The sequence below is a fragment of the Panulirus ornatus genome, chromosome 1 (assembly GCF_036320965.1).
Source record: "Panulirus ornatus isolate Po-2019 chromosome 1, ASM3632096v1, whole genome shotgun sequence".
In the NCBI taxonomy this organism is placed as follows: Eukaryota; Metazoa; Arthropoda; class Malacostraca; order Decapoda; family Palinuridae; genus Panulirus; species Panulirus ornatus.
Window position 1 is genome coordinate 34,745,045 of NC_092224.1, and position 21,531 is coordinate 34,766,575.

A 21,531-nucleotide genomic window follows, 5' to 3' on the forward strand; every position below is an offset into this window, starting at 1 on the left:
TGTTGTTTTATTCCAACATCTGTCCACATTCTTCATTCCTCTTTTAATTTTTGTTTAACCTAATTATTATGGATGTTATAAAAGTTCATTTGTATGTTAACTGTTCTGATTTTGAGATTTGTTAAGTATTATGCATGTGTGCATGAGTGGGTCATCCTTGCATATAGAGTACTACCCAACTCTTTAAATTGCTGTGCCCAGTCAGTCACACCAGAGTTAGGCTAACAATGAATATTCACATTTTACATTTTCATGGCATGACAAAAGGAAAATATTCCTTTGGAAGATTGTTACCAATAAACATTCTTAAGGCCTCAGAAGGAGGGAAAGTTGAGTAGTTTTTAACCCCTTTCTGTGTTATTTTCAGTTAAAGGCACTGCTATGCTTCTCATGTATTTTTTCAGTAATAGAAGACAAATATTGACACTGTAAGGTGATTATGGGAGAAGGACTTGGATGTAAAGATAATGAGTTAGACTAAATAGACACGTAAAATGGTTTGGGGGCATTGCTTAGCTGTAGTAGGTATAGGATCATTGCTTTGGTACTAAATCCATGTTGGGAGGTCTTTGGTTAGAAAAGATATGCTGGTGTTAGTGATTGAATAGTAAAGATACAATGTGACTACTTTTGAGATAGTAATTATATGCCTCATTCTTTCATCATCCATCATCAACTATTGACACATCCAGCTGGCATTAAGATACTACTTAGAATATTGATAGATTTATACGACTAAGAATATAGATAGAGAAAAACAAATCTAGAAGAATGTCAAAATCTACTTTTTTACTTTTGAGATAATGTTGGAACAGGCTTTTCCCATAGTTCAAAGATAATTCAACAAGCATTTTGCATGTATAAGTGGAGTGCATTTTCAGTTTTAAGGCATCTTGAAGTTAAAGGAATTTATGAAGGCATTTCTGTCTGACAACTACACAGTTATGGACTTTTATAGGCTATCCTTACATTGTAAGTGCTTCTACCTCTCTGTGAAATGGATACTTAGGAAATATAAGGTTTGCTAAGACCTCAGTTATTTGCCAACGTTTGTTTTTATTTCTTCCCAGTTGCATTTATTCATCACTTCTTCTGCTTTGAGTACAGCACAGAGCATCATGTTACTGAAGATTAATCTCTTGTTGGTCATTATCTTCCCTCCTTTGTCACAGGTGAAGGAAAGTGTAGAGCGCCAGGAAGGTTTGGTGAAAGACATTCAAGAAGCTCATGCTGACTTCTGCAAGGCTGCGACAGGTGTAGGAGGTAAACGTGAAGAAGTGTTAAAGAAATTGGCAGCAGCTTATGACAATTTCAATGAGTTACGAAGTAATCTTTCTGAGGGCACCAAGTTCTACAATGACCTTACACAATTGTTGGTTAACTTCCAAAGCAAAATTAATGACTTTTGCTTTGCTCGTCGCACCGAGAAGGAAGAATTAATGAGAGATTTGACCCAGGGCCTTGCTAATCAAAATGTAGGCTCAGCACCAAATCCTCCAGCTCATCATCAAGAAGCTCAGAGTGCACCCAAAGTCGCACCACCACGCCCACCACCTCCTACTGCCAACCCTTACCAGGGAGCTCCACAGGCAGCAGCCCCTGTAGTGCAGTCCCCACCAGCACAAGCCCCTCCGGCACAAGCTCCTACAGCTGGAGCACCTCCATCTTATGGTGCCCCTCAGCCTGGGACTTTGCCTTATCCCATCAACCCAGCAGGGATGCCTGCACCCCAGGGATATGTGTACCAGAGTTATCCTGTATATACACCTATGCCTCAGGGATACAATCCATATTTTCAACAGCATCAGCCCCAGCAGCCAGGTGGCTACCCAGGGAGTTATCCTGCCCCACCATACCCACAGCAGCCATATGCCAATTATCCTTACCCTCCTCAGGCACAGCCTCCACAGCAGCAGTGGCCTCAGCATTAAAGGTACAATAGTGCACTTACCAATGCAAATACTCATTGTTAGACACATATCAGTGTCAGTGATGTATTGACTATGATCGTGAGATGTAAACACATTTGAAATTTGAGGGGTTGTAATACCAGATATGATTGTTTTAGAAAGGACGCTGTATTGTAGTTTTCTTTAATTGCCGTTTTTAATTGTATTGAAGTCAGTGCAAGTTGGTTTTGTAAAAGTGTTTTGTTCTAGCTTTCTTAAGTTGTTTACCCATAACTGTAATGTTACTATGGCCTGTAGCTGCATAGAATATAGTCATTGTTTTGTTATTGTGAATGATTTTTTTTTCCCAGCTGTGTAAGTTGTCAGTGCCAACAAATAGAAAACAGCCACAAATATATACTTTTCTGCAAATATTAATTTAGTGTATGAGATATTTTTTTTATCTCTTTGACCCATGGAGTATTCTGGTTACCTCCTCTCCAATTTGTCTTGAAAGCATAGGGAGTTGTTGAAGATATTGTCCTTAGCTTATTTTGAACTAATTTTGGGGAATATTTGATATACTGTGTTCAGATCCTGTTCATTCTCATCCATAATGTAAGAATGTTGGGACTGATTTACTAATGCTGACACATGTCATATGCTTGATGCATGTATGCTTTGCAACCTTAGTCCAGCCATGTGTTTTACCAAAGCAGTGCTTTTGTACATATTTGATCAGTGAAATGTTCAGAGTCCATTTGTCAGAATATTTTTGTTACAGGAGAATTCTAATAGTTATTGGTAGAGATATGTAATTTATGCATGTGTGTTTACATAAATGAGTATATTCATACATACAAGAAGCATAAATAAGAATGCATCCTATATGGATGAATATCAGTATTTTACACACAAACTTTCACAGGTACAGTAGGTCCTTGATACATATGAATTCAGTTTATGTGAGTTCAGAGATATGCATGTACCTCCACATATACCGGAAATTCATTATGTGCAAGAAAGATTCAAAGATATGTGAGTTGTTCCTAGAGTTTTTGGTGCTTTTTGTGTTTAACAATGCCTCTAGGCACCGCGAAAACCTTAAAAGCATCCATCCCAACATCAGCTTGTTGTTTCTACCCCCGTGATACCATTTCATTGCCTTAGCCCCATCCTCAGACAACATAGGACATTGGTTCTAATTTGGAAAGAAGTGTAGTCTGAATGCAGTTTGATTTCTACCCTTTCTCCTTACAAAAGCATTTATGCACAGATGTGAAGATTGTCTAACCAGTTATGTATGTTTCGGTTCTGGAAACCATGCTCAGACTTTCCTGGCCCTTTATCATCCAGACACTTGCCTATTGCATCTCCTTCTTCCATCACACCTATGCCATTGTTGTTTTCTCCTGAGGACTGCTCCGTACCCTCTGCCTTTGATATAACCTCATGAATGCAGCCTGTCGGTAATGATGACCACAACGACTTGTCACCACCCTGGCCTCATGTGTAAATCTCACCAACCAGCACCAATCGGCTGTGTGAGACAATGAGTCTGGTTTCTTTTCTTGAGTACTTGTGTAAAATTCTATTTATCTATATTTCTTTATCTTTTTACTTTGGCTTCTCTTTTTATTGAGTTGTTATTACCTGACTGTCATGGAAGTGGTAGAATTGGGTCTAGGGTGGCAGTACAGAATAGGGTATGGAACACATCTCTGCTGTTGTATAATAAAAACAGTATTGAATATATGTAAATTCGATTTGTACAGACCTCACTTAGAGGACAACCCTAACTTGTATTGAGGACCTGTTTACAGGAATTTACCCATTGTCACGTGTGAATTATTTACATATATGACCCTTTTATGGGGTTTATGAAGCTACAAGACACAGGAGGTACAGTCTCTCTCCGCTGTCCCAAGACACAGCTAGAGAAAGAATGTGAGCAGATGAGGCCTTTATGTGTCTGTTTCCTGGCACTACCTTGCTGATGCAGGGGGGTGGTGATGCTGTTTCCTGTGGGATGGGATAGCGTTGGAAATGGATGAAGGCAAGCAAGTATGAATGTACTTGTGCACTTATGTATATGTATTTATCTTTTTTTTTTTTTATACTATTCGCCATTTCCCGCATTAGCGAGGTAGCGTTAAGAACAGAGGACTGGGCCTTTGAGGGAATATCCTCATATGGCCCCCTTCTCTGTTCCTTCTTTTGGAAAATTTAAAAAAAAATGAGAGGGGAGGATTTCCAGCCCCCCGCTCCCTTCCCTTTTAGTCGCCTTCTACGACATGCAGGGAATACGTGGGAAGTATTCTTTCTCCCCTATATATATTTATCTATTTATTCACTTTGCTCCGTCGCTGTCTCCCGTGCCAGCGAGGTAGTGCAAGGAAACAGACGAAAGAATGGCCCAACCCACCCACACACACATGCACACACATACACGTCCACACACACCACATATACACACCCATACATCTCAACGTATACACATACATACACACACAGACATATACATATATACCCATGTACACAATTCACACTGTCTGCCCTTATTCATTCCCATCGCCACCCCGCCACACATGGAATAACAACATCCTTCCCCCTCATGTGTGTGAGGTAGTGCTAGGAAAAGACAACAAAGGCCCTATTCGTTCACACTCAGTCTCTAGCTGTCATGTAATAATGCACCGAAACCACAGCTCCCTTTCCACATCCAGGCCCCACAGAACTTTCCATGGTTTACCCCAAACGCTTCACATGCCCTGGTTCAATCCATTGACACCATGTCGACCCCAGTATACCACATCGTTCCAATTCACTCTATTCCTTGCACGCCTTTCACCCTCCTGCATGTTCAGGCCCCGATCACTCAAAATCTTTTTCACTCCATCTTTCCCCCTCCAATTTGGTCTCCCACTTCTCCTCGTTCCCTCCATCTTTGACACGTACATCCTCTTTGTTAATCCTCCTTACTCATCCTCACGAGTCCAAATCATTTCAACAAAGCCACTTCTGCTCTCTCAACCACTCTTTTTATTACCACACATATCTTTTACCCTTTCATTACTTAGTCAATCAAACCACATATATTTTATTTCATATATATTTGTCATTTCCCATATTAGTGAGGTAGTGTTAAGAACATGAGGATAGAGGACAAAGAGGATATATGCAAGAGTGGGTAATATGGCCATTGATGGCATAATTGCAAGAGTGAGTAATGTGGCCACTGATGGCATAATTGCAAGTGAGCAATCTGGTCATTGATTACATAATTGCAAGAGTGAGTAATGCAGCCATTGATGGCATAATTGCAAGAGTGAGTGATGTGGCCATTGATGGCATAATTGCAAGAGTGAGTAATGGGGCCATTGATGGCATAATTGCAAGAGTGAGTAATGTGGCCATTGATGGCATAATTGCAAGAGTGAGTAATGTGGCCATTGATGGCATAATTGCAAGAGTGAGTAATGTGGCCATTGATGGCATAATTGCAAGAGTGAGTAATGTGGCCATTGATGTCATAATTGCAAGAGTAAGTAATGTGGCCATTGATGGCAGAATTAGGAGACATTGGGTATTACTGAGGTGAAATATGAATAGTCAACAGCTTGTGGAGTTGTGTGCAGAAAATGGTATGGTGATTAGGAATATTTTTTTTTTTTTTTTTTTTTTTTTTTTTTTTTAAAGGGACATGCATAAATATACATCAGTGAGTAGGGAACCTGGTCAGAGAGAAGTGTTGGACTCTGTACAAATTTATAGGTGTGCAAAAGATAGACTCCTAGATGTTAATGTGTTGGGAGGGGAAACTAATATGAATGAGAAGAGGGTGAGAAAGAAATGAGCTTGGAAAAAAGAGGTGTGTGTGTGTGTGTGTGTGAAATACTAAAAGAGATTGGGTATAGAATAGCTAAAGTTGTAAGCAAATGTATGTGTGTGTCTTCATCTTTTTCCTGGCGCTACCTTGCTAATGTGGGAAACAGTGATCAATTATAAAGAGTTACTTATACTTTATACTTAATAGCTGTTTCCTGCGCCAGTGAGGTAGCACCAGGAAACAGACAGAAGGATGGGCCAGCCACTCATATACATGTATATATACATGAATGCCCGTACATGCACATGTACATACTTTTACATATCAACTTATACACATATACATACCCATACACAGACATAAACATATATACACATGTACATAATCATAATTGCTTGCTCTTTTCCCATTCCTGGCACCACCCCACCCCACAGGAAACAGCATCACTATCCCCTGCTTCAGCAAGGTAGTGCCAGGAAAACGAAGACAAAAAAGGCCACATTCGTTCACACTCTGTCTCTACCTGTCATGTGTGATGCAGCAAAACCACAGCTCCCCATCCACATCCAGGCCCCACAGACATTATTTTTTATTTATTTATTTATTTATTTTGCTTTGTCGCTGTCTCCCGCATTACCGAGGTAGCACAAGGAAACAGACAAAAGAATGGCCCAACCCACCTGCATACACATGTATATACATACACATCCACACATGCAAATATACATACTTATACATCTCAATGTATACATATATGTACACACAGACATATACATATTACACATGCACATAATTCATATTGTCTGCCTTTATTCATTCCCATCGCCACCCCACCGCACATGAAATAACCACCCCCTCCCCCAAATGTGCGCGAGGTAGCGCTAGGAAAAGATTATTATTATTACAGCTAGAGACTGAGTGTGAACGAATGGGGCCTTTGGTGTTTTTCCTAGCGCTACCTCGCACACATGAGGGGGGAGGGGGTTGTTATTCCATGTGTGGCGAGGTGGCGATGGGAACAAATAAAGGCAGACAGTATGAATTATGTACATGTGTATATGTCTGTGTGTGTATATATATGTGTACATTGAGATGTATAGGTATGTATATTGTGCGTGTGTGGACATGTATGTATATACATTTGTATATGGGCGGGTTGGGCCATTCTTTCGTCTGTTTCCTTGCCCTACCTCGCTAACGTGGGAGACAGCGATAAAGCAAAATAATAATAATAATTATTATCATTATTTTCATTTATTTATATTTATATTATCTCGCTGATGCGGGAGACAGCGACAAAGTATAATGAAAATATGAAAATAATGATTATACTTAACCATTGTCTCCCATGTTAGGGAAGGTTAGCCTGGGTAACAAGCTTTATGTTTAACTACTGATTGATAATAGGATGTGCTTTAAAGTTACTGGGACAAATTAAAGTTCTAAGTATTAGCATGTAAGACAAATTCTTTGACGTTACAGGTAGCATAATCAGATGAGGGGTACAATGTGACTAGATTGTTAAGGTCTACTGGATGATCATTTAGTGTTTAGTGATTGCATTCCTGTGGTCAACCTTGCATACTGAATGAATGTGCATTTGACAGCATACACACTTCCAATTTTCTGATAATTTGGCCTACTTTTGATTAAGGTCTTACTGATAGTTTTATTGTATTGTAGGGCAACATTAAAAGAACTGCGTTTTGGTACCTGTCCCACATTAGCTGAGCTAGGAGAATAGGGCAACACCAATATTTCACTGCATTACACATGACACCTAGAGACTGAGTGTGAACGAATGTGGCCTTTGTTGTCTTTTCCTAGTGCTACCTTGCATGTGTGCAGGGGGAGGAGGGTGCCATTTCAAGGCTCCAGTCATGCATAATAGTCCACATCAAGGCTGGGCCTTAATTGAAATATAGAGAGAATTATAAAACAAGTGAAAAACCTATCTTTAGACCTATCATCCTTTTTCACATTTTTGTTACTACAGTATATGCATAGAATTTCTTCCTAGCTTAAGCCTTGTTTACAAACCACTCAGGATACCATAACTGCCTAAAGGTTCATCTCATATGACTACGTTCATCTACCAGACTTATGGGATCACATATCTATAATGCCCTTAAAAGGATAGATATAACTACAGATATTTTTACATAAGGATCATGTACTGAAAAATAATGAATATATCTCTCAGCCTTGGTATTTTTACGCCTCAATCAGGCTGTCCCTTTGCCATGCTAAACCTAATAATCTTCCTTTTATTTTCATTTCACACACACATCCTAACTCGGTCATTAACTTTTGCAGTTTGTCGTCAGCAAACAACAGCTGACAGTTTCCAGGCCTCCCTCATCCCCTGTAGATTGCATTCTTGCCCCTCTTTGAAATTTCTATTTACCTCCTTTACTGTCTTATCCATAAGTAGATTAAACAGCCATATTGACATCTCACAACGGAGCCACAGACTAACTCTCTTGGAACCACTCACTTCTGTCTTACATTCTTGATAAAGAACTTCTCAGTGATTCTAGCATCTTTTCCTTCCACACCATGTATTCATAAGACATGCCACAAGTTATCTCTATCCACCCTATCATATGCTTTCTGTAAATCCATAAATGCACATACAGATCCTTCTGTTTCTCTAAGTATAATTCATACACATTTTTTAAAGCATACATCATATCCACACATCCTCAGCTAATTTTAAAACTACAATGTTCCTCCATAATCTAATGTTCTGTAAATGCCTACACCCTTTCAATCTACTATCTGATACAATTTAACGGGAACATTCAACAAACGTATACCTTTGTCATTTGAACACTCATCTTGATATGCCTTGCCTTTATACAATGGCACTACATATGCATTTTGCCAATCCTCAGTCCCCTTACCATGATCCACACATAGTGAAATTCCTAATTAACCACTCACCAACACAGTCACCCTCCTTTAAAGATTCGAGTGCAGTACTGTTCACTGCAGCCACCTTGCAATATTTCATTTTATGCAAGGTTTCTGTTATTATTATTATTATTATTATTATTATTATTATTATTATTATTATTCCATGTAGAAGATGCTGGTAGGTAGTAGTTGTTGGACAGCCAATGACCAGGGAGGTATATTACCTGTATCAGGGGGGTTAGTGACAGCAGTTTAGTGAGGCAGCACTTCAGTGGTTGTCAAGTTGCACTCTTCTGACCCAAGGAGATGTCTTTTCTTTCTGCCTCACTTACATGTGGACTACTGGCATTCTGTTCACAAACATGCAATCTCTCCTTGTCACACATAACACTTGACAACACTTAACTCATACTGCTCATTCTTGTGATCTAGATTTTCTTGTGATCACTATGCGTTATCCCTGCCTTTTAGCAAGATGGTAGGAGTAGCAGGCAGTAGTTTGTAGGAACATTAGGTAGAAACATTCGATAGCAGTAGTATGTAGGAACATTAGGCTGGAGCATTAGGTAGAAGTTATCTGTAGGAACATTAGGTAGGGGGCCTCTGCAAACATTGTGCTGAACTTGTAATCTGCCATAGGCCTGTTAAGGATGAGGCACTAAAGGCTATGAAGTGGCACTAGATTTCACTAGTTATGGAGACTCTGTTGCCATAGCCAACTCCTTGAGGGAGTTCCAGAAGGGAAAAAGCATTTAGAGATATAGATAGAAAGTAGAAGATGCTATAAATACTTGGTGTGGTGGGAAAGCTACTAGATGCAGTACGATTTTATCAGGAAAGAAAGGTATATGTGTGAGAAGGAAGAGAGGATGATGAGTGGTTACTAGTGGAGGTGCATCGGTGTCAGGTAAGGGTGATTTCCTCATGACTTAGATTTTATATTGGATGGGGTGGTGTGGGAGGTATATGTAAGGGATCTAAAGGATAGTAGTGGGCCTACAGTGTGATTAGGTGGGTTAGGAGGGGCCATCAGTAGTGAATAATTTCCTTTATGCATTTGGTACAGCTTTTTCATTGGGAGACTGCAGAGGCAGGAGTTTGAGTCTAGGAGAGTGTGTGAAAGGAAGGGTTGAAAGTTAATGTGAATAATAGTAAAGTCTTGGGGTTTAGCAGGAGGATGAGACATTGGTTTTAGTCTATGATTGTCTGAAGAATTGACATGGCAATGGATGGAATTATAGGAACTGAAGTGAACCATAGGATGGGTGAGGGCACAAAGGTCGGGTGCTTTGAGAAGTGTGTAGAGAGGTCACTGTCACTGAAGGCAGATTTTTTACATTTAGTGGTATGGTACTCCTGATGGTGCTGTATGGGTGCAAGTCCTAAGACGCAGATACAAAATGGTGGAAGAGGAAGACAGCAAACGAGTATTGCACAGTTGCCCTTCAATCTTCCCATATTGACATAGACAATATCATTATGCTATATGATCAGTGGTCCTGCCAGTTGGATAAGGCTGGCTTTTTGAGTGTTATGGGACACCATAAAGATAGAAGGGACTTGAGCAGGAAATAAGTAAGGATATAGGTGTTATTGGACTCTGTTTGCCTGTGGTTACACCATGAGTTAAAAGTCAACTTCAGCAAAACCATCTCATAGTCTCTTGAAGGTCTTCTTGGAGAACTAATTCTAAGAGTCCATCATTTCCCTACTGCTGGTTTTAGCACATTCCTTGGAGCTACAGTATCTCCTAGAAAAGGGGTCCTAGGGCAGTTATGAACTTTGTGTATGTATATATATATATATATATATATATATATATATATATATATATATACACAAAGGTGAGTAATGTGGCAGTTGAGGGAATAATTGGTATACATAGAGTGTTCAGTGTTGTAAATGGAAATGGTGAAGAGCTTGTAGATTTATGTGCTGAAAAAGGACTGGTGATTGGGAATACCTGGCTTAAAAAGCGAGATATACATACGTGGGAGACAGCGACAAAGTATAAAAAAAAAAAAAAAAAAAAAAACATAAGTATACGTATGCAAGTAGGAGAGATGGCCAGAGAGCGTTATTGGATTACGTGTTAATTGATAGACGCACGAAAGAGAGACTTTTGGATGTTAATGTGCTGAGAGGTGCAACTGGAGGGATGTCTGATCATTATCTTGTGGAGGCAAAGGTGAAGATTTGTATGGGTTTTCAGAAAAGAAGAGAGAACGCTGGGGTGAAGAGAGTGGTGAGAGTAAGTGAGCTTGGGAAGGAGACTTGTGTGAGGAAGTACCAGGAGAGACTGAGTACAGAATGGAAAAAGGTGAGAACAAAGGAGGTAAGGGGAGTGGGGGAGGAATGGGATGTATTTAGGGAAGCAGTGATGGCTTGCGCAAAAGATGCTTGTGGCATGAGAAGCGTGGGAGGTGGGTTGATTAAAAAAGGTAGCGAGTGGTGGAATGAAGAAGTAAGATTATTAGTGAAAGAGAAGAGAGGCATTTGGACAATTTTTGCAGGGAAAAAATGCAAATGAGTGGGAGAGGTATAAAAGAAAGAGGCAGGAGGTCAAGAGAAAGGTGCAAGAGGTGAAAAAGAGGGCAAATGAGAGTTGGGGTGAGAGAGTATCATTAGATTTTAGGGAGAATAAAAAGATGTTTTGGAAGGAGGTAAATAAAGTGCGTAAGACAAGGGAACAAATGGGAACTTCAGTGAAGGGGGCTAATGGGGAGGTGATAACAAGTAGTGGTGATGTGAGGAGATGGAGTGAGTATTTTGAAGGTTTGTTGAATGTGTTTGATGATAGAGTTGCAGATATAGGGTGTTTTGGTTGAGGTGATGTGCAAAGCGAGAGGGTTAGGGAAAATGATTTGGTAAATAGAGAAGAGGTAGTAAAAGCTTTATAGAAGATGAAAGCCGGCAAAGCAGCAGGTTTGGATGGTATTGCAGTGGAGTTTATTAAAAAAGGGGGTGACTGTACTGTTGACTGGTTGGTAAGGTTATTTAATGTATGTATGATTCATGGTGAGGTGCCTGAGGATTGGCGGAATGCTTGCATAGTGCCATTGTACAAAGGCAAAGGGGATAAGAGTGAGTGCTCAAATTACAGAGGTATAAGTTTGTTGGGTATTCCTGGTAAATTATATGAGAGGGTATTGATTGAGAGGGTGAAGGCGTGTACAGAGCATCAGATTGGGGAAGAGCAGTGTGGTTTCAGAAGTGGTAGAGGATGTGTGGATCAGGTGTTTGCTTTGAAGAATGTATGTGAGAAATACATAGAAAAACAAATGGATTTGTATGTAGCATTTATAGATCTGGAGAAGGCATATGATAGAGTTGATAGAGATGCTCTGTGGAAGGTTTTAAGAATATATGGTGTGGGAGGCAAGTTGTTAGAAGCAGTGAAAAGTTTTTATCGAGGATGTAAGGCATGTGTACGTGTAGGAAGAGAGGAAAGTGATTGGTTCTCAGTGAATGTAGGTTTGCAGCAGGGGTGTGTGATGTCTCCATGGTTGTTTAATTTGTTTATGGATGGGGTTGTTAGGGAGGTGAATGCAAGAGTTTTGGAAAAAGGGGCAAGTACGCAGTCTGTTGTGGATGAGAGACCTTGGGAAATGAGTCAGTTGTTGTTATGCTGATGATACAGCACTGGTGGCTGATTCATGTAAGAAACTGCAGAAGCTGGTGACTGAGTTTGGTAAAGTGTGTGAAAGAAAGTTAAGAGTAAATGTGAATAAGAGCAAGGTTAATTATTAGGTACAGTAGGTAAGTTTGAATGGAGAAAAACTGGAGGAAGTAAAGTGTTTTAGATATTTGGGAGTGGATCTGGCAGCAGATGGAACCATGGAAGAGGAAGTGAATCATAGGGTGGGGGAGGGGGCGAAGATTCTGGGAGCCTTGAAGAATGTTTGGAAGTCGAGAACATTATCTCGGAAAGCAAAAATGGGTATGTTTGAAGGAATAGTGGTTCCAAAAATGTTGTATGGTTGCGAGGCGTGGGCTATGGATAGAGTTGTGCGCAGGAGGTTGGATGTGCTGGAAATGAGATGTTTGAGGACAATATGTGGTGTGAGGTGGTTTGATCGAGTAAGTAATGTAAGGGTGAGAGAGATGTGTGGAAATAAAAAGAGCATGGTTGAGAGAGCAGAAGAGGGTGTTTTGAAATGGTTTGGTCACATGGAGAGAATGAGTGGGGAAAGATTGACCAAGAGTATATATGTGTCAGAGGTGGAGGGAACGAGAAGTGGGAGACCAAATTGGAGGTGGAAAGATGGAGTGAAAAAGATTTTGAGTGATCGGGGCCTGAACATGCAGGAGGGTGAAAGGCATGCAAGGAATAGAGTGAATTGGAACGATGTGGTATACCAAGGTTGACGTGCTGTCAGTGGATTGAATCAGGGCATGTGAAGCGTCTGGGGTAAACCATGGAAAGTTGTGTGGGGCCTGGATGTGGAAAGGGAGCTGTGGTTTTGGGCATTATTGCATGACAGCTAGAGACTGAGTGTGAATGAATGGGGCCTTTGTTGTCTTTTCCTAGCGCTACCTCGCACACATGAGGGGGGAGGGGGATGGTATTCCATGTGTGGCGTGGTGGCGATGGGAATGAATAAAGGCAGACAGTGTGAATTGTGTGCATGGGTATATATGTATGTGTCTGTGTGTGTATATATATGTGTACATTGAGATGTATAGGTATGTATATTTGCGTGTATGGGGGTGGGTTGGGCCATTTCTTTCGTCTGTTTCCTTGCGCTACCTCGCAAACGCAGGAGACAGCGACAAAGCAAAATAATTAAAAATAAATAAATATATATATATATATATATATATATATATATATGACAAGTGTAACTTTAAACATTCTGTAAATTTTAACATGTGCACTGAATGATATCATGGTAAAATTGTTTGTGGTCCCTCAGAGGTATGTAGTATTCTGTAAGCAAAAAAAGGTTCTCATTCTTTGTTTTTATTGCTTATCAAGTCTTCATTTTTTTGGAGGAAAAAATGAATAGTTTTGTTTATACAAGAATTGAATCTTGGTATTATTCTTTGATTTTGGTCACAACATGATTTATCATTTTTATTACTTAAGAGTTTGTCAATGCCTTTGTTTAGATGGATTAGTGACCTCATTGATTATGTGAACATTTATGAAATTTCTATAGAGTTTTAATCACAACTTTGCTGTTGAATCAAATTAATTATTAATTATAGATATGTTAATAAAATATGTTGAATTATGTTTTTCTTTGAAGTAAGAAAAGATATGAACATTCGTAAAAGACAGAATATGAGTGAGACGCCTTGTATACAGTTTAAATTTTGATTACTACATTTGTGCATGAGTTCCACATAAGAAGACTGGCTATTCATTGGTCATTATTTGAAGTACCCTGCATGCTGTAGAAAGCAGATCAAAACATGGCCAGGAAATATAATAAAACATAGCTTGGATTTTGTTAGTTGTTGCCATTTACCATTAATTGAGCCCCAGCTTTAGTTTTAAGTTTCTTAAGTAATTTCTTCAAATTAAAAGCATATGCCAAGTCCTACCTTGTGTATCCACAAAATTTTATGCTGATCAGAGGGCAACCTTCAGAATTTTTTTTTTAGTATGGTTGAATAGCACAGAGACGAAGCTTTCAGTTTTTGCATACACTGAACAGTAAAGCTGAGAAAATGAAAGTATACCAATATGTAAGTTAAACCACATAGATAAAGAGAAAAGTAGAAGATGATTGGAAAAGAGAAATTTATGTGAAGATATGCAAAGAGAAGTTTCTGGAAGCTTAAATAGAGTTATAATGTGAATATGCACATGGAAAATAAACGAATAAGTAGTTGGAGGCAGAATGGAGATACTTAATCATTTTCTATCTGTTTTCTTGATAAAATTGTACTTAGGCTTTATCATACTTTAGGTGATGCGCAATTGTAAAATGTGCAAGGTTTTTATTTATTTGTCAATTCAGTATTATTACTGTTCTTATTTTTTTTTTTTTTTTTTTTTTTTTTTTTAATACCTCGTCGCTGTCTCCCGCGTTTGCGAGGTAGCGCAAGGAAACAGACGAAAGAAATGGCCCAACCCCCCCCCATACACATGTACATACATACGTCCACACACGCAAATATACATACCTACACAGCTTTCCATGGTTTACCCCGGACGCTTCACATGCCTTGATTCAATCCACTGACAGCACGTCAACCCCTGTATACCACATCGCTCCAATTCACTCTATTCCTTGCCCTCCTTTCACCCTCCTGCATGTTCAGGCCCCGATCACACAAAATCCTTTTCACTCCATCTTTCCACCTCCAATTTGGTCTCCCTCTTCTCCTCGTTCCCTCCACCTCCGACACATATATCCTCTTGGTCAATCTTTCCTCACTCATTCTCTCCATGTGCCCAAACCACTTCAAAACACCCTCTTCTGCTCTCTCAACCACGCTCTTTTTATTTCCACACATCTCTCTTACCCTTACGTTACTTACTCGATCAAACCACCTCACACCACACATTGTCCTCAAACATCTCATTTCCAGCACATCCATCCTCCTGCGCACAACTCTATCCATAGCCCACGCCTCGCAACCATACAACATTGTTGGAACCACTATTCCTTCAAACATACCCATTTTTGCTTTCCGGGATAATGTTCTCGACTTCCACACATTTTTCAAGGCTCCCAAAATTTTTGCCCCCTCCCCCACCCTATGATCCACTTCCGCTTCCATGGTTCCATCCGCTGACAGATCCACTCCCAGATATCTAAAACACTTCACTTCCTCCAGTTTTTCTCCATTCAAACTCACCTCCCAATTGACTTGACCCTCAACCCTACTGTACCTAATAACCTTGCTCTTATTCACATTTACTCTTAACTTTCTTCTTCCACACACTTTACCAAACTCCGTCACCAGCTTCTGCAGTTTCTCACATGAATCCGCCACCAGCGCTGTATCATCAGCGAACAACAACTGACTCACTTCCCAAGCTCTCTCATCCCCAACAGACTTCATACTTGCCCCTCTTTCCAAGACTCTTGCATTCACCTCCCTAACAACCCCATCCATAAACAAATTAAACAACCATGGAGACATCACACACCCCTGCCGCAAACCCACATTCACTGAGAACCAATCACTTTCCTCTCTTCCTACACGTACACATGCCTTACATCCTCGATAAAAACTTTTCACTGCTTCTAACAACTTGCCTCCCACACCATATATTCTTAATACCTTCCACAGAGCATCTCTGTCAACTCTATCATATGCCTTCTCCAGATCCATAAATGCTACATACAAATCCATTTGCTTTTCTTATTACTATTTTATTTATTATTTATTATACTTTGTTGCTGTCTCCCGCGCTAGTGAGGTAGCGCAAGGAAACAGATGAAAGAAAGGCCCAACCCACCCACATACACATGTATATACATACAAGTCCACACGCGCACATATACATACCTATACATTTCAACGTATACATATATATACATACACAGACATATACATATATACACATGTACATAATTCATACTTGCTGCCTTCATTCATTCCCGTCGCCACCCCGCCACACATGAAATGACATCCCCCTCCCCCCTGCATGTGCGCAAGGTAGCGCTACGAAAAGACAACAAAGGCCACATTCGTTCACTCTCATTCTCTAGCTGTCTTGTATAATGCACCGAAACCACAGCTCCCTTTCCACATCCAGGCCCCACACAACTTTCCATGGTTTACCCCAGCCGCTTCACATGCCCTGGTTCAATTCATTGACAGCACGTCGACCCCAGTATACCACATCATTCCAATTCACTGTATTCCTTACATGCCTTTCACCCTCCTGCATGTTCAGGCCCAGATCACTCAAAATCTTTTTCACTCCATCCTTCCACCTCCAATTTGGTCTTCCACTTCTCCTCGTTCTATCCACCTCCGACACATATATCCTCTTTGTCAATCTTTCCTCACTCATTCTCTCCATGTGACCAAACCATTTCAACACACCCTCTTCTGCTCTCTCAACCACACTCTTTTTATTACCACACATCTCTATTACCCTTTCATTACTTACTCGATCAAACCACCTCACACCACATGTCCTCAAACATCTCATTTCCAACACATCCACCCTCCTCCGAACAATCCTATCTATAGCCCACAACTCGCAACCATATAACATTGTTGGAACCACTATTCCTTCAAACATTCCCATTTTTGCTTTCCGAGATAATGTTCTCGCCTTCCACACATTCTTCAACGCTCCCAGAACCTTCGCCCCCTCCCCCACCCTGTGACTCACTTCCGCTCCCATGTTCCATACTCTGCCAAATCCACTCCCAGATTTCTAAAACACTTCACTTCCTCCAATTTTTCTCCATTCAAACTTACCTCCCAATTGACTTGGCCCTCAACCCTACTGTACTTAATAACCGTGCTCTTATTCACATTTACTCTCAGCTTTCTTCTTTCACACACTTTATATTTTTATATTTATTTTATTTTATATTGCTTTGTCACTGTCTCCTGCATTAGCGAGGTAGTGCAAGGAAACAGGCAAAAGAGTGGTCCTACCCACTCACATGCACATGTAATACGTACACATCCACATATGCAAATATACAAACCTATACATCTCAACGTATACATATATATATATATATATATATATATATATATATATATACACACACAGACATATCCATATATACACATGTACATAATTCATACTGTCTGCCTTTATTCATTCCCATCGCCACCCTGCCACACATGAAATAACAACCCCATTCCCCGCATGTGCGTGAGGTAGCGCTAGGAAAAGACAACGAAGGCCACATTCGTTCACACTCAGTCTCTAGCTGTCATGTATAATGTACTGAAACCACGGCTCCCTTTCCACATCCAGGCCCCACAGAACTTTCCATGGTTTAACCCAAATGCTTCACACGCCCTGGTTCAATCCATTGACAGCACGTCGACCCCGGTATACCACATCGTTCCAATTCACTCTGTTCCTAGCATGCCTTTCACCCTCCTGCATGTTCAGGCCCTGATCACTCAAAATCTTTTTCACTCCATCTTTCCACCTCCAATTTGGTCTTCCACCTCTCTTCTTTCCCTCCACCTCTGACACATATATCCTCTTGGTCAATCTTTCCTCACTCATTCTCTCCATGTGACCAAACCATTTCAAAACACCCTCTTCTGCTCTCTCAACCACACTTTTTATTACCACACATCTCTGTTACCCTATTATTACTTACTCGATCAAACCACCTCACACCACATATTGTCCTCAATCTCATTTCCAGTACATCCACCCTCCTGCACACAACTCTATGTATAGCCCACGTCTCGCAACCATATAACATTGTTGGAACCACTGTTCCTTCAAACATACCCATTTTTGCTGTCCGAGATTATGTTCTTGACTTCCACACGTTCTTCAACGCTCCCAGAACTTTCGCCCCCTCCCCCACCCTATGATTCACTTCCACTTCCATGGTTCCATCTGCTGCCAAATCCACTCCAAGATATCTAAAACACTTCACTTCCTCCAGTTTTTCTCCATTCAAACTTACCTCCCAATTGACTTGTCCCTCAACCCTACTGTACCTAATAACCTTGCTCTTATTCACATTTACTCTCAGCTTTCTTTTTTCACACACTTTATCAAACTCAGTCACCAGCTTCTGCAGTTTCTCACACGAATCAGCCACCAGCGCTGTATCATCAGTGAAAAATAACTGACTCACTTTCCAAGCTCTCTCATGCACAACAGACTGCATACTTGCCCCTCTTTCCAAAACTCTTGCATTCACCTCCCTAACAACCCCATCCATAAACAAATTAAACAACCATGGAGACCACACGCCCCTGCCGCAAACCAACATTCACTGAGAACCAATCACTTTCCTCTCTTCCTACACGTACACATGCCTTACATCCTCGATAAAAACTTTTCACTGCTAACAACTTGCCTCCCACACCATATATTCTTAATATCTTCCATAGAGCATCTCTATCAACTCTATCATATGCCTTCTCTAGATCCATAAATGCTACATACAAATCCATTTGCTTTTCTAAGTATTTTTTTTTCATGTTTTCCATTAGTGCCAGGAATAAAGAAATGGCCTCATTGTTTACATCCACTCTTTAGAGCTTTCATATTTAATCCACTGAAACAAGAGCCCCATTTCCACAAGAGGTCCCTCAGACCTAACTGGTTTACTGCCATCATTTCATATGCTCAGGTTCAGCCCATTGATAGTATTTCATCCCCTGCAAGCCGCTTCGTTTGAATTTGCTCCATTTCTTGCGTGCCCCACACTTTCCTGCATATTCAGGCCCTTAGCCAACGAATCATCTTTCAGTCCATCTTTCCACCAACTTTTATACCCCCATATCCTTGTTCCCTCCTCTTCTGACATGCATATCTTCTGAGTCATCCTTTCCCCACTCGTCCTCTCCATATGTCCAGGTCTTTTAAGTATAAGTGCTTTTCACCTCTACAAACCTCTCTCTCACCTTTTCATTTCTTAGTAGATCAACTCTCCTTATACCACACATTGGCCCCAAACATTTCATTTCCATCACTTTCACCCAATCATTTACATTTTTATCCAAGGCCTGCAAACAGCAACTGACTCATCTTCTAAGCCTCTCCCACCCAAACTGACTGTAGACCTGTCCCTCTCCCCAAGACCCTTGTCTTCACCTCATAAACAGATTAAACATCAATGGTGACATCACCTATGGCTGGAGAACAGAACAACATACAAGATCAGGTTGGAGAACAGAGCAATATACAAGATCAGGCTGGAGAACAGGAATGTACAAGATGATGCCTTGTCTCCATTCATCGCTGATAGGACTACCATACTTCATGTGACATAACTGCCTTTGCCCTTAAAGGCTGTGAGGCAGTGACCTCTCTTTCTACATATTCCTCAGTGTGCCAAAGACCTTTACCCACACTCTACCTATGGCTTACTTCAGCTCCCAGGGTTCCATTCATTGCCATATCCACATCCAGGTATCAAAAACACACCACTTCCTCTAAATTGTCTCCATTCCGACTTCCTCCAATTAATCTATTTTTCACTGCCAAACCTAATAACCTTGCTTTTTTCCCACATTTACTCTTAACTTTCTCCTTTTGCACACTCAACCAGATTAATGATTATGATAATTTTTTCCTTTCAAACTTGTTTACCGTTTCTCAAAGTAGAGGTAACAGGAACAGACAAAGGAAGGATCTCATTCTTACATCCATATCCATAACCAGGCCTCAAACCTTCATATTCATTGGTTCAGGCCATTGACAGTACATCAACCCCTCTATACCACATGGCACCAATTCACTACATCCTGTGCACACCTTGAACCCTCCAGCATGTTCAGGCTCCAAGCACTCTATCTTTTCACTCCATCTTTCTGTCTCCAACTGGGCCCTCATTTTCCATGTTCCCTCCACTTCTGACACATATATTGTCTTGTGTCAACCTCACCTCATTTTTCTTTCCCTGTATGTCCTTACCATTTCAGCACACCCTCTTCACATTTCAACCACACCTCTTAGTACCACACTTTCCTCTTACTTTTGTAATACTTAAACCACGTCATGCCACGAATTGCCCTCGAACGTATTTCCAACACATCGGCCCTTTTCTGCACTTTCTTATTTATATCCCATTCCTCTTATCCATAGAAAAGTGGTTGGACAATTATAGCTTCAAACATGCATTTTTGCCCACTCAAAAAGTGGGCTCTATTTTCACTCACAATGCTCCCCCTTCACCTTCCCTATGACACTTCCATAGCTCCATTCCTTACAATGTCCAGTCCTAGGTATCGAACATTCCACAGCCAAATTTTCTCCATTCAAACTCAACTCAATAATAATAATGATAATATTATTATCATTATTTATTATTATTATTATTATTATTATTATTATTATTATTATTATTATTATTGTTATCATTAGGGGCCAAGGTGCTTGGTGCATTGAGGAGTATGGAAAGAGGTCAGTGCCTTTTTGGGCAAAGGTAGGTATGATCCGTTGGTATATTAGTCCTGGTAGTGTTGTATGGATGCGAGGTTTGGACCATAGATTAAAAAGTACAAGAGGGTGGATATGTTGCAAGCTGAAATGTGAGTAGGGTGGATCGATTACAAAATTATAGGGTAAGTCATTGGTGTGGTAGTAAGATTATGATTGAAAAAGTTGAGCAGAGTATTCAAAAATAATGAGTAGATCAGTGAGGAGGGTCTGATAAAGAGGTTATATACCTAAGTGGGGGATGGGAGACAGAGGGCGAGATCAAAGGATGGTGTGAAAAATGCTTTTAGAGACGAGCCTGGACGTGCACCATGGTGTAAGACGCATAGGATAAAACAATCTCGAGTGTTGTGGTATTCAGGTGGCCACCTGCTGAATCTGGTTACAGAAAGCCATCAGGGGTAACCCTAAAAAGGTCTGTGGAGCTTGGGTATATAAAGTTCTCAGGTTTTGGTGCATTTTGCATGACAGCTAGAGTGTGAATGAGGCCGTTATTTGTTTATTCCTCTTGCCATCTCGAAATTTTTTTTTTTATTAGATTAACCACTGTAAACTTCTATGTATCTGATAATAGCATGTGAAATTATTAGCCATTACTAGGACATGATGCATGCAGAATCTCTATCATTTTTGTCAATAACTAACAGTCCTAGGACATGTTGATGCATGCAGAATGAATATCATCCTTGTCAATAACTGACAGTCTCGAAATACTTTTAGGCCTGATGCACATTAGAGCTCATCTCCCGGTTCGCTTTCGCTCCGGTTAAATATTATTACATGTATTTCATTGGGGATCATACACGCTATCCCTCGCTGTT

General features: G+C 40.4%; 1 protein-coding gene and 1 long non-coding RNA gene across 2 annotated transcripts in view; both read left to right on the forward strand.

The window, feature by feature from the left end:
• ALiX (programmed cell death 6-interacting protein-like protein AliX) overlaps positions 1-3,012 on the forward strand; it is a 41,217-nt gene extending 38,205 nt beyond the window's left edge. Inside the window, exon 11 of the mRNA XM_071661583.1 lies at positions 1,173-3,012. Coding sequence (XP_071517684.1) covers positions 1,173-1,931 — 759 coding nt within the window. The 3' untranslated portion in view covers positions 1,932-3,012. The remainder of the gene's footprint in view (positions 1-1,172) is intronic.
• An 8,906-nt stretch (positions 3,013-11,918) lies between these two features.
• LOC139748565 (uncharacterized) lies at positions 11,919-12,189 on the forward strand. Its single transcript, XR_011712770.1, has 2 exons — positions 11,919-11,990; positions 12,041-12,189. It is a non-coding gene; the product is annotated as an uncharacterized lncRNA (long non-coding RNA).
• The last annotated feature ends 9,342 nt before the right edge of the window (positions 12,190-21,531 follow it).